The sequence below is a fragment of the Aulonocara stuartgranti genome (assembly GCF_965226115.1).
Source record: "Aulonocara stuartgranti genome assembly, chromosome: 1".
Classification (NCBI taxonomy): Eukaryota; Metazoa; Chordata; class Actinopteri; order Cichliformes; family Cichlidae; genus Aulonocara; species Aulonocara stuartgranti.
This window is the reverse complement of record NC_138939.1, coordinates 15,192,430-15,204,469: the sequence shown is the minus strand read 5'-3', so window position 1 is coordinate 15,204,469 and position 12,040 is coordinate 15,192,430. Positions and strand designations below refer to the sequence as shown.

At 40.6% G+C, this 12,040-nt stretch overlaps 1 protein-coding gene across 3 annotated transcripts in view; it reads left to right on the top strand.

The window, feature by feature from the left end:
• galnt2 (UDP-N-acetyl-alpha-D-galactosamine:polypeptide N-acetylgalactosaminyltransferase 2) overlaps window positions 1–11,114 on the top strand; it is a 68,845-nt gene extending 57,731 nt beyond the window's left edge. For 2 of the 3 annotated variants that reach the window (XM_082501583.1, XM_082501585.1), the window contains 5 exons: window positions 2,259–2,351; window positions 3,138–3,221; window positions 4,278–4,431; window positions 5,958–6,077; window positions 6,171–11,114. In XM_082501583.1, the coding sequence (XP_082357709.1) occupies window positions 2,259–2,351; window positions 3,138–3,221; window positions 4,278–4,431; window positions 5,958–6,077; window positions 6,171–6,326 (607 nt within the window). In that variant the 3' untranslated portion in view covers window positions 6,327–11,114. The remainder of the gene's footprint in view (window positions 1–2,258; window positions 2,352–3,137; window positions 3,222–4,277; window positions 4,432–5,957; window positions 6,078–6,170) is intronic. The other variant, XM_082501584.1, reaches the window with a different exon arrangement.
• Window positions 11,115–12,040: the final 926 nt, after the last annotated feature.

Sequence of the window (12,040 nt, the reverse complement as noted above, 5' to 3'; positions counted from 1 at the left end):
AGTTTGTGAGTTTTACTAATGCTCTGAGAATTAAATCAGTGTTGAGTAATTAAAACAAAGTACCATCAATTAAACAAGTTCATGAATATTTCCTTCAAAAATAAAAAAAAATAAAAACTAAAAGTGAAGAAAATCTGTTTTTTCCATGTGCTGCCTTTTAGAGCTGAGATATATGCGGCACCATAAACATTGAACACGAGTAGTGGAGAATGTGATACATGGGCAGATATGGATCTGTCTCTTGAAACCATGAGTAACCACCCTTGGTAATGAGCCCAACAAACCTTCAGTCTCTCGATTGGTAAACATGTGGGAGGATAAACAAACAGATAACAAGGAGCTTGAAATGACTGTGGTTACTCTGGTATTGGCTGTGATTAATATTTTTAAAGGGGAGCAAGAAATAAAGAGCATGTCAGGGTGACATGTGGTGCCTATTCTGCAGTAGCTCCTATTTTTGAGTCGGGGCTATTAGTTGACTTCAGCCCCTCATTTCTTATCAGTTAGTTACATACAAATACCTGAAGAGATTTAATTCATTGCTCGGTAGAACCCTTAGAGGGGAAAAAACTGTGGATGAAATTCAACATTAAACCAACATTTATTCAAACAGTGTCAAAGATTAGACACCACCGGTGGACTGCTAATGTTTTCATCAGTTTCATAACACTGAACACAGTGTCATATTAGTTGCACAACCATTCCTAACAATCGAAGACATCACTTATTAATCAGTGGGTGCAGTGGAGTTCTCTATTACAGAGCAGAGAAGCTTCATCTGTGCTCTGAGGCAGCGCCTTGCCCTTCAGCCTGAATCAAGTCCCAGACAGCATCCCTGTGGCTGCTGCAGTGACTCTGGGGACCTCGGAGACGGCACCTGTTTTGTCTGCCTGGATGACATTGTAATTGTTCTTCAGGGAGCAGCATTTCACAGCAGAGTTATAATAGGCGTGTTGTGGCAGCAGCAGCTTGCTATGTGACAAAAAGCCCCTGTGGACCTAAATAAAGTTTGCAGTGTGTGGTGTCTGTATTTTTGGGATGCAGGTGCATGAGAGTAAAAAAATCCTGCAAGACAAAGAGACTGCACATCAAAATAAACCCTTAAAATACCGTAATAATGATAGGGCATCTAGTGTCACCACGGTCGCTGGTAACCTTCAGATGTTAGAAGAGTTGTTTTCTTGAAGCTTCTCTTCCAGTAAGTGGAAGCCGAGTTTGGAAATGTCTAGAAATATGTGAGCCTCACTAAGACAAAACCACTGCTCGCTATTTAAAACTGCGCAACTCATGGGTTATAGAGAATTTCTGCAGAATATGAAAGGCTTCCGGCAAGCGCGTCATAACTTTTGCTTTTGGCATCACATAAAGAGGCACTTAGTTTCCCTATAATTTGGTCAAAGCATTTACACTTTAGGGATTCACAGGTAAACATAATGAAGCTGATTGTACTGCAGTTATGGCTATAATTAACCCTGCTAGCAGTTTTAACCCTATTTTTAAGTCTGAACTGTGAAATAATTGCCTGAAAATTCACAAAAATAGTAATTGGAGTGCTTGTTTAACTTTCTCACTATGTTATCCTACTTTATGAGACACTGCATGAACCAGAGGAGCATATCTGTTCCTAAGAAACTGGATTGCAAAAATAGTGTTTGTGCAATCCATAAACAGTGAGGCCGATATAAACTGGTTCCAGTACTGAGGTTTGCAAACTGGGAGAGCAACAGAAGCTACTAAGGTCTCAGTGTTACCCCCCGTTGCTATAATCATCATTGCACTCTTTCTCTTGTCTTGATTCGGTCTAAGGAAGGACTGTTAGTGTCATACTTTGAGCTGCTCTGGACTGCAAAGATTGAGTTGTATTTTATTGACTCCAGCCGACACGTAGTCTGTCAGAAGTCCGTTACATCACTCGAAAAATAAAAATCTGACAAATTGTCAAATGTCACACGTCAACACTTTGTTTGGCAGCATGCACACGCTGTTGACCAACGGCTGCAATAACAGGGAAAATAAACACACATTCACATTTGTACAGCCAGGATAACTGTGCCCTCTGATGGCTGTCGGGGGGTGTATGAGCAGGCAGTGAGTGTGTCACAACCACCAAACAGACACGTCCATTCAGGAGTCGTGCAGTGTGCCACATACCTTTCTGTCTTTTTTTTTTTTTTTAAATCCTCACCGACTCTCGGTCTTATCCTCACCCAATATCTCCCTCGCCTTTGTGCATTTTCTTCTTCTCACCCATCCATCAGGAACACAAGGAGAGCAGCAGAGGTGTGGATGGACGAGTATAAAAACTTCTACTATGCCGCTGTCCCCTCAGCAAGAAATGTCCCCTATGGGAAGTAAGTACTATGAAGTATTAGCCCTGTGGGAGTTGAACATAATAATGGAGCTGGATCATAAAATTACAAAGGCAGCCACTTGAATGGACATAATAATTATAATTGTACTGCCAATTAGCAGAATGTAAGCCATAAAAGGTGTAATTTTTCCCTTTTATACTTAAGTGAGGATGTTAATGTAGCTCAGAAGAGGACAAAAAGTCAGTGGCTGATTTACAATACCGGAAACGCTGCTGTTATTTATGCCCTAAAGGGATGACAACGCTCCTTAAAAAGGTTGGCGCAGGATTGTTTCAAGCGTAGTGACAGCGTCAGTCATCCGCCATTAAAAAAAAATACCTACAGCTGCTGAATGGATTGACATTCATGTTCTTTAGGGGGTGACACCTACTGACTTTGTGATCCTCTTAGTTTTATGCCACCAGCAGGACAAAGTAAGTACTGTAAGTGTGTTAAGGAATGCTTTTCACCCTTATACTAGTTTCCTTCTGCTTTATGCCACACATCCAGAAGTCTACACAGCAATAAGGACTTTCGCATTCAACCAGAGTAGCTAGACAGCACTATATATGCTTATTATGTGACCTTGTGGGAACAGACTTGGCATCTCCCCTCTAGTGTCAGTCCAAACAGTTATATTTTCCCCAAAGGATCTAGACTCAGACATGCCCCGAGCCTCCACTCTCTCCCCTTACAAAGCGACTGACGAGGCGTATAATTTAAACATGAAACCACAGCTGATTCAACCCTTTAATTCTCTTCCTCCATCTCCTTCCTCTCCCTCAGTATCCAGAGTCGTTTGGAGATGAAGAAGAGATTAAACTGTAAGCCATTCAAATGGTACCTGGAGAATGTCTACCCTGAGCTGAGGTAAGAAAATGAGGGCAGTCTGTGCAATATGATGGAGCCAGTGTTACACTGCATGACATGTAATGTTGTATAATCAAAACTAAATTGCATTTACCAAATTGTTAGGAGACCACTCCTCAGCCAGAAGTTTGAAATATGACTTTGTGCTAATGTGTGGCGGGATGTTTTATACACAAATGAGACTGCAGTGACGCTAATGCCCAACCAGGAGTTATGATTCAAGGTCATTATTACATTTTCACAAGGTTCTCAGGTTCGCAATTAGTGGCTGATGTGAATGAGTCCACAAGTTCAGCAGAGAGCACCTCTGATTTAAATCTGACTGCTAGATTGCACCACTCCCAGCGTTTTTGCTACATTTTGCCTGAAGGTCAAGTTATGACCGCTGTCACAGACTCTGGTACTCTTCCAGGTTGTCAGATAGGCAAACCTTGAGCTTGAATGTACTTTTAAGTAAGTACAAAGTTGCTTACATCTAAATCTGTTGAGCAGCGTTGGTGAGAAACAAAGATTTTTTTGAGGATTACCAAAAAAACCCTTATTTTTAACACACCAGAATCACCATCGCACACTGGAACAGTTCAGGTTGTTTGGACCAAATCTTCTCCATCACATGTCTCAGGATAATAAAGTAGAACTACTGCTGATAGGTTCATGGGCTTTCTGCATATCTGTGAAATGCACATGTGCAACTGGTCAGAGTGGGACTTTCAGAGAGCGTATTCAAATTTAGCATGAGCCTGGGGCATGGTGTATCACTGCACAGTGAAACAATCTTTAAAAGCATAAAAACCACATTAAATCTCAGGCATACTTCTTGCTTTTATGTTTTCACAGGGGGAAGAACATTAAAATTGCACCTTTTTAATGCTTCTAATTTGAATAATTTAACTTTTACAGAAACATTAAAGCCCCATTGTCCTGTTTTGTCAGAAGAAAATTGACTATTTTCCTCTCTTGCTGTATCTCGGCCTGTACGCTTTCTTTGTTTGGCTTTTTAACAGCTTGAAAAACTGAATACACGCTTCACTAACACTTTTTCGTGTGTGTGTTCAGGGTCCCAGATCACCAGGACATTGCTTTCGGAGCCCTGCAGCAGGGAGGAAACTGTCTGGACACCTTGGGTCACTTTGCTGATGGTGTGGTCGGCGTCTATGAATGTCACAATGCAGGGGGAAACCAGGTAGCGTTACGGCGAGGGGACACCCAGGTCAGCTTGTAAAATCCTAACCTTAGAGACTCGTGAGTGGCAAGTGGTGTACATATGGTGAAAGCACAGGGGGTATGATAAAGGATTTACGTATTTAAGGTCACAGTGCCATACTTAAAGTAAATGTATTGTAATCAAAAGGACAAAGATGTTTAAACACGAGGTTGTTAAGACAAGAGTAGAGCAGATCTATTGAAACTTTAACTTAAATATAGAGTAGTGCATAACAGCATTTTAACATTGTTCTTAGAGGAAATGTACAGCTCTTGGAGTACCTTGAGGAGGATACACACTATGTCTGTGTGTGTAAGTTTGTGGGGAGTGTTTCTGTCAGCAGTTTCTCAAATAGTTGAATCCTGAAATAGAATGACAGGTGTAGAGAAGAAAACTGCTGTCGCTTCGAGTCAGCGATCGCTGGCTTTTTTTGGATTTACGTGTCTTGTTTTACCCTCGTGGATTTGCAGGTCTTTACTGTTTCCAGTGTTGCTTCATAAATACAGCAAATACAGCTAAGAAACATATCTGCTCACAAGTGGAAAATGTTCAGGACATGTACCAATATTCCCAAGGTCAAACCGTGAAATATTAATGGTTGTGCAACATCCTTTAGAAGACGAGACAGAAGAGGAGACGCTTTGCTGTAATTCACAGGGCCACATTTGGCAAAAAGCAAACATGGTGCTTTATTATCCTCTTATATGAAAAACGTTAGAATTGGAAGAGGGTGTACTTTGTTTTTACTATTCATTTTTTAAAATGAATAGTAAATGAATGAATGAATTTATTTATTTTTTATTTCTACCAGGGGCAAAAAACAAACAAAATTGTGAATGTAGTCAATAACAGCTGCGGTGCTGGGAGGGCAAAATGAACAACCTTGGATTTTGGGGGGTATGAGAGACTGGGGAGAATTTTAAAATGCAATTTTATCACCAAGCGGAAGTGGAAAACTGAAAAACTTGGTTATTGATTTTTAATCCCACATAATGAAAACTGCAAACAAGTCATTCGCTGTGATGTTATTCAATCCGTTCTAGCCATTCTCAAAGAGACACAATAGAAGTGAAGTACCACAAATAATGTCTCCATTTTATTCACACTCATACCAGGCAGTCTCTTTACTAAACTAACGGCCAATTATTATTGTTGTTATTGTTGTTATTATTATGGGTTTGTATACTTTCTAAAATTGATTTAAAATATACAGAGATTTTCTCAGCCACCAAGCTTTACCTGCTGGGTTTATTTAATGGCCTTAATGTGGCTTTAACATGGGCACTGTGTTCTCAGAGCAATCAGAGTCCTGCTTGTGAGATTTCCACAGGGAGCTCCAGATTCTCTCTATCACGATGCTGCCCATGGTGCCCATTTTGCAAAATACATTTTTGTTATTTTTCCTGTGTAAATAAGAGGAAAACATGATCATTACTTGATATAAAAGACGTGTTATTAGATAAAGCCTTGCTGAGAACATCCCAGCATGCTTTACGTGTACTAATATTTTACGTGTATCCATTTTTATAAAGGAATGGGCTCTAACCAAGGATAAATCGGTAAAACATATGGACCTGTGTCTGACTGTGGTGGACAGAACAGCTGGTTCCCTCATCAAACTACAAGGCTGTAGAGAGAATGACAGCAGACAGGTAAACACACACTGAAATCGCCTTTATTGTTGTTTATACCCCAAAAAAGGTACAGCGTTCAATATTTGTGACATTGTGTTGTTTGTCGTCCAGAAATGGGAGCAGATCGAGTCCAACTCGAAGCTTCGTCACGTGGGCAGTAACCTCTGCCTGGACAGCCGCAGCGCCAGGATGGGCGGACTCACTGTGGAGGTCTGCAGCCCGAGCCTCACCCAGCAGTGGAAGTTCACTCTCAATTTACAATCGTAGGGGGCGCTCCAGATCCCCGGAAGACTCGGTATAGCGAAGAGAAACACCTACAGACTCCTGAGATGCGGCTAAAAAGATGAATAGACTCAAGAAGAAAGACAAACTCTTCCTCCTTCTCCTCCTTCCTCCTCCACAGAGGTACAGCCAGTCACGTGCGCACCCTTCTCTCACCCATCTCCCTAAACGATGAGCCACGCGTAATGAAGGGAGGGGCCGGGAGACCCAAATGGAGTTAACAGGAACCTGACTGCATGTGGTGGATGGATGGTGGCGATCACGAGGATAAAGGAGACGAAGAGGCTTTTGTTTCAAAAATACATACCTCAGTGTTTTCTCATTGATGGTTCCAGCTGCAAACGGCGAAATTGTTCTTCTCCTTTCTTTAATGCTGGTGGAAAGAGAATTTTTTGGTGTACTTGTTTTATTTTCTTATTCATATTTTTTTATTTCTTGCTGTTAACTGTCCACAGAGACTTGCTTTTTTTCCTTCTTCTTCTTCTTGGAAGCATCCTGTAATGGCAGATGGAGCCTTCAGGTTGTGGTTTCGGGGAGGTGTGGGTTGTTGAGTGATGTGAAGGGAGGAAATGGACTCGAGGCCTTGAGCTTTTCCTCTCGTTTATTCTCACTGGTTTACAGAGTCAACCGAGAGAAAAGAGGCAAAGAATGCAGTTTTTCTACAGACTCTTTCTTGGTGGAGGTGAAGACAATCTGGGAGGGTTTTCGCTGCTTTGCATGGGGTTTTTTTTCCCCCCTCAGAAGTGTTGTGAATGCCTCCCTGAAGATTTTCCTGTCTTTGGGCTGTAGTACTGGCTGCTGCAGCCTCCAATACTTCCACAGAGAAAATACCCAGAGAATAAGTCACCAGTCTCTCTTTTTTTTCCTTTTTCTTTTATTTTGGTTTACTTTCTAATCAAAAAATGGAACCAACTTTTAAAAGGATGTTTTGAGTTTCAGAAAGACCAGTGATTAAAATGGTTTTCTTTACATACTCTCGCTGCTCTGTGCCTGCTCCCCGTGGAGAGGCTCAGTTTTAATCTTTTTTTTCTTTTCTTTGTTTTTCCTGCACAGCTGCTTTCCTTTGCCTGTGTCTATATGTTGCCATTGTGGAACGTTTACTGTCTAACAATCACATCTAAACTGGATTCATGTTGCAGCTTGTTCTCCAGAGCCAACAGGTGTTGCCTGCTAATGTGGCATTTCTAATAACACAGTAATGAGATTACCAGTAATGTAGAGTTTGCATAGATGTGACTGAGATGATTGCTTCTCCTCTTCCAGCACTTTTACAAAGTTAAAGAAGAAAACTACACTTAGACCTTGCAGGAGGAACAATGCAACCCTGCAGCAAAGTAAAGTGGGGTTTGTTTGGGTTTTTTTAATTCATCGAGGTGTCAGACGTCCGTCTCTCTATTGACAACGGCAAACTGTGCTTATTCCAGCCTGAGAGCAGATTTCATGCAAAAAGAAAAGTCTCGACAAGTAGCGAAGCAACTTCTGACTGCATGTATCGCCGACATGTTTCCAGCGTTGCACTGAGTCACAGTGATTTACATCAACATATTTTCTTTCCTCTAACTTTCCTGTTAGATGAGCCATCTGTTCTGAAGTTTGGAACTGCAGTAAACAAGGTTTTACTGTTTGTCCTCACTCTGTTTCTGCAAGAGGAGAGCAGATTTTTCTGATTGCACAAGCAGGACTGCGCAGCTTTTGCTGATGCAAAGTAGAAATAAGAATACTCTTTCTTTCTTTTTTTTTTCCTGCCACACTACTATGCAGATCAACAATATCTTGGTGTCATGAAACGGTGCAGTTTTTGTTACCAGGTGGTGTTACTGATACGATTTGCAGTACATTTATCTGTTTCCGAGTCCATTAACTCTTGCCTTTTAAATAGTTTGTTTGTTATGTTTTGTTTCTAATGTCCTTTAGGCTTTCACATCACTTCCTCATCTTCACTGCTATGATCTCCTGTGCTGTTAGTCACCGATGAGTAATGACAGTGGAGTTTGGGAAAATTGCGCTTGATTAAATTTAGTGTGACTCATCACTTGGCGACCTCAAGGCAACTACAGGAACACAAAATATTTCTGAACAGATGTACAGTTTGGGTACAGGAAAGCTGAAATCTCAAGTCATCTTTAAAGTCGTGCGCTCTCTGCTTTTCTCAGTCCTTCCCGCTCTCGTGCACACTCACATCCGAAACTCCTTTGGTTTTATTTTATTGAGCCGCCAACTGACAAAGACAGCTGGCCTCGGTTGCTTTGCTGTCTGATACTTTTTTTTTCTGTGTACCTGTTTGCCTTGTCTTATATGTTCATTTATAAGTGGGGTGAGTGGAGCTGAGAAGGTCAGCTGAAGCTGCAGCTGGTTTGAAAAGCCTATCCTGTGACTTGACAGGTTGCTGCATTGTGCTGCAGGGCAGGGGACCCACAACATGGCACGAGGCCAGAGAGAAACTCAGGCAAGGCCCTGCTTAGAAAAATTTGGTGTTGCCTTTGATGCTAAATCCAAAGGCCCAAATCTGATTTCATGATGATGTGTTACTTTAAACATGGAAAAGTCTGGTTTGGTTTGGAAAATGCAAAACAAAATGAAACACTTTCAGTGTCTTAAGTAAGCATGGTTGCAATACAGGAGAAGCATTAAGTGAAATTTAGGTTTGAACATCAGTTTTCCATTTCAGTGTGTGCTGTGAAATCAGACGCTTCAGTGGAGATTTTAAAGGCAGGTTACAGGAGAAATAATCTTATTAAAAGTAGAAAAATATAAAAATGTTTAATTTAGATGTATTCTTGAAAGGGCACCATTGAAGTTTTTTTTTTTTTTTTCTTTTTAGCTGATTCTCAAAGGGTGTAAATGGGAAGATCTGTCATAGGATACATGCAAAATCTGTCTCGGTTTAGATGTGTGCAAGTACACATTTTAGTAGTTAGTTCATTTACTTTTTCATCGCCTTATCGTCTAGATTATTGCAGAAATTGTGCAGCCTCTTGAGTAGTGGTGATATCTCAGTCAGCATAGAATAAGTGAAGGTTTCCAACATGCTGAGGTTTTATTTAGTAGTTTTTAGCGCCCTCTATTGCCACACATGATCAGCTGCGAAACAAAAAAAGGAAGAAGGACTTGAGGTAGTTTCTGTCTTTGCTTTATAAGATCTCCATGTGAGTTTGCTACTCCGCAGAAGCAGACTGTGCTCACCTGAGTGACCATGTCAGTCCTGTCTGCAACAGTTCCCGTGTTGTCTGAAGCCTTTTCTTTTTAAAGCTAGTCTTATACTTGTCATAAGGTTTGCTATTTTATTTCTTAATCTTTTTTATGTTACACACAGAAGAAATGACTGTAACACTTAAGTGCAGCGCCTCATTTCAAAAGGATGGTTAAATGTTTACATCTTTTGCACAACGTGCCAAATTTCCTTTTCCGAATTTGCTGTATGATGAAGAATAAGAAGGGGTGAAAGTCTTTGGAAAACAGTCTCGGAGGACTTGTTCCGTGACAGGTTGCTTGCAGTGTAATGAGTATCTTCCCTCCAGTCTCAACTTGTAGAAGCCACTGTGGGCAGGACTGCTGTTATCTGCTGGTCTTGTGTCAGTTTTATGATAGAGAGGGGATTAAAAATGGTCGTTTGCGTGTTTCCATGTCTTAAAAACTTTAAAATATTCTTTAAAATATCCATTAGAGGAGTAACAACTCTGAAACATAGCTCAACAAAAGTCATCCCCAGTATCATATCATGGTTCCATCTTTTCGTAGTGCGTTTACCTGTTTGGAGCCATTTAATCAAAAGTTAAAGCGTGCTAGGCTGCATCACAATAATGCAGAACATTTTGTTTTGGTTGTGATCCAATTATGACCAAGTGATCTTGTGCGTATAAAAAATAATTTTAGGTATGAGCCAAAATGATGACGCACAAACCAAAAAATGCCTATTGAAATAAATTTACAAGGGAAAACATCGAGTAAGAAGAATATTACTGACAATCCTGCAGATGGTCGTCTTCTTTAATAACATAAAACGTGAGCTTGAGTCAGTAAATAAGAGCATCCTACCCACTGAGCCACTAGACATTATTTATTTCGCTGTGGAGGGAAACAAGGGGTTATTTGCTAGAGTTAAACAAGAAAAGGAAGCTTGAAGCAAAATCTTTGTGTTCGTTCAGCTTTTCCTTTAAACGGAGAAAAGTTCAGTCACGACTTGTCAAAAACCTGGGACGTTTTCCCCCTATCGGCCCACCTCAAATCCCCTCATAGGATTAACAGAAGAAGGGCCCTCTCTCTAATAAGTGAAAAGCCCTGCTGAGACATCCAGCTCAGGACTGCTTAAGCTTCTCCGTCTTCTACAAGCGGCTGTGCCAATGTAAATGAGTCGGGGCACAATAGGGGCAGATCATGCACAGCAGACAATACACTGTAAAAGTCTCATCAACTGGTAATGACAGATAATAACAGTAATCAATATGGGTGGGATATGGGGTGGGGTGTGAGCTGGTGGGTTAATGTGTTTTCTGAGAGGCATGTGGCTCTGAATGGCTGGTATTCACATTACGAGGTGGCTGATGCAACCCGAGGGTTCACACATGTAAAAGTGTATATTTTTGTATATACCTACATCAGTGTGTGTACAGTATGTACATATATACACAGTGTACTCAGCTGCAGTTCCTAGTTTTGTTGTCAGACTGTACAGCGCTTCTAACTGTTCCCTGTTTTATAGATAATGCAGAAATTCAACTTTGAATGAGGAGAAATGATTAACTTAAATAAATACATTTATATATATAAACAAAAGTGTGTGACGTGTTTTGCCTTTTTATTTTTGCTGTTCAAGTTTTGACAGTCGACAACCCTAAACATGCACCATATGTACAGGGATTAAAAGGTTAAGTGTTGTTGAATCCATCTGTCAGCTGGAAGTAAATCCAGTTCTCTCAAGTTTTCCTTCATTGGTTGATCTTTTAGCGATTTGCAGTGTGGCAGCTGTGCATGAATTTTACATGTATTCTTAGGCTTTAATATTTAAAGAAGAAAAGTTTTCCATCCGTCAGTCAAGCATTGTAGCGCGCTGGCCGAGTGCATTAGTGTGAGTATTGTGCTACAAGGCAGCATATGAGTGACAAAGCAAAATTAATGCAAGACTTTTAGAAATGAATGATTTGGCAGCACAGTGTGACTCTAATAGATAATGACAGATAATCTACTACCAGTCACTTTATTAGGTACAGCTGATGTCTCTAGATTTCTACCGTGACACTTTGAGCCCCTTAGTATTAACTTTGACTATTGATTATGGGTCAAAGGATTTATTGACCACAGTTTACCATCTTCTGATGCCTGCTGCCATCAGGATTGAGTGCATCATGATTAGCAGCGTGGCCATGCAGCTGACAAATATAGAAACAGGTTTCTTCAAGATGACAATCCAATACAACTCAATCCAATAGAGCACCTTTCAGATGTGCTGGAATCATGGGTGTGTAGACAACAAATCTGCAGTTACTGTGTGATGCTATTATGTCACTATGGACCAAAATCTCAGAGGAATATTTCCAGCACCTTGCTAAATGCAACCCGATACTAGCAAGACTGACAAAATAAAGTGTCTCGTGAGTGTATATTATGTACATTATAAAGCATCCCTTGAATTTTAACAAAATGAAGACTTATATTTCTTCCATTAGTCTGCCCCAAATCAGATGTACAGCCTAAAAATATGA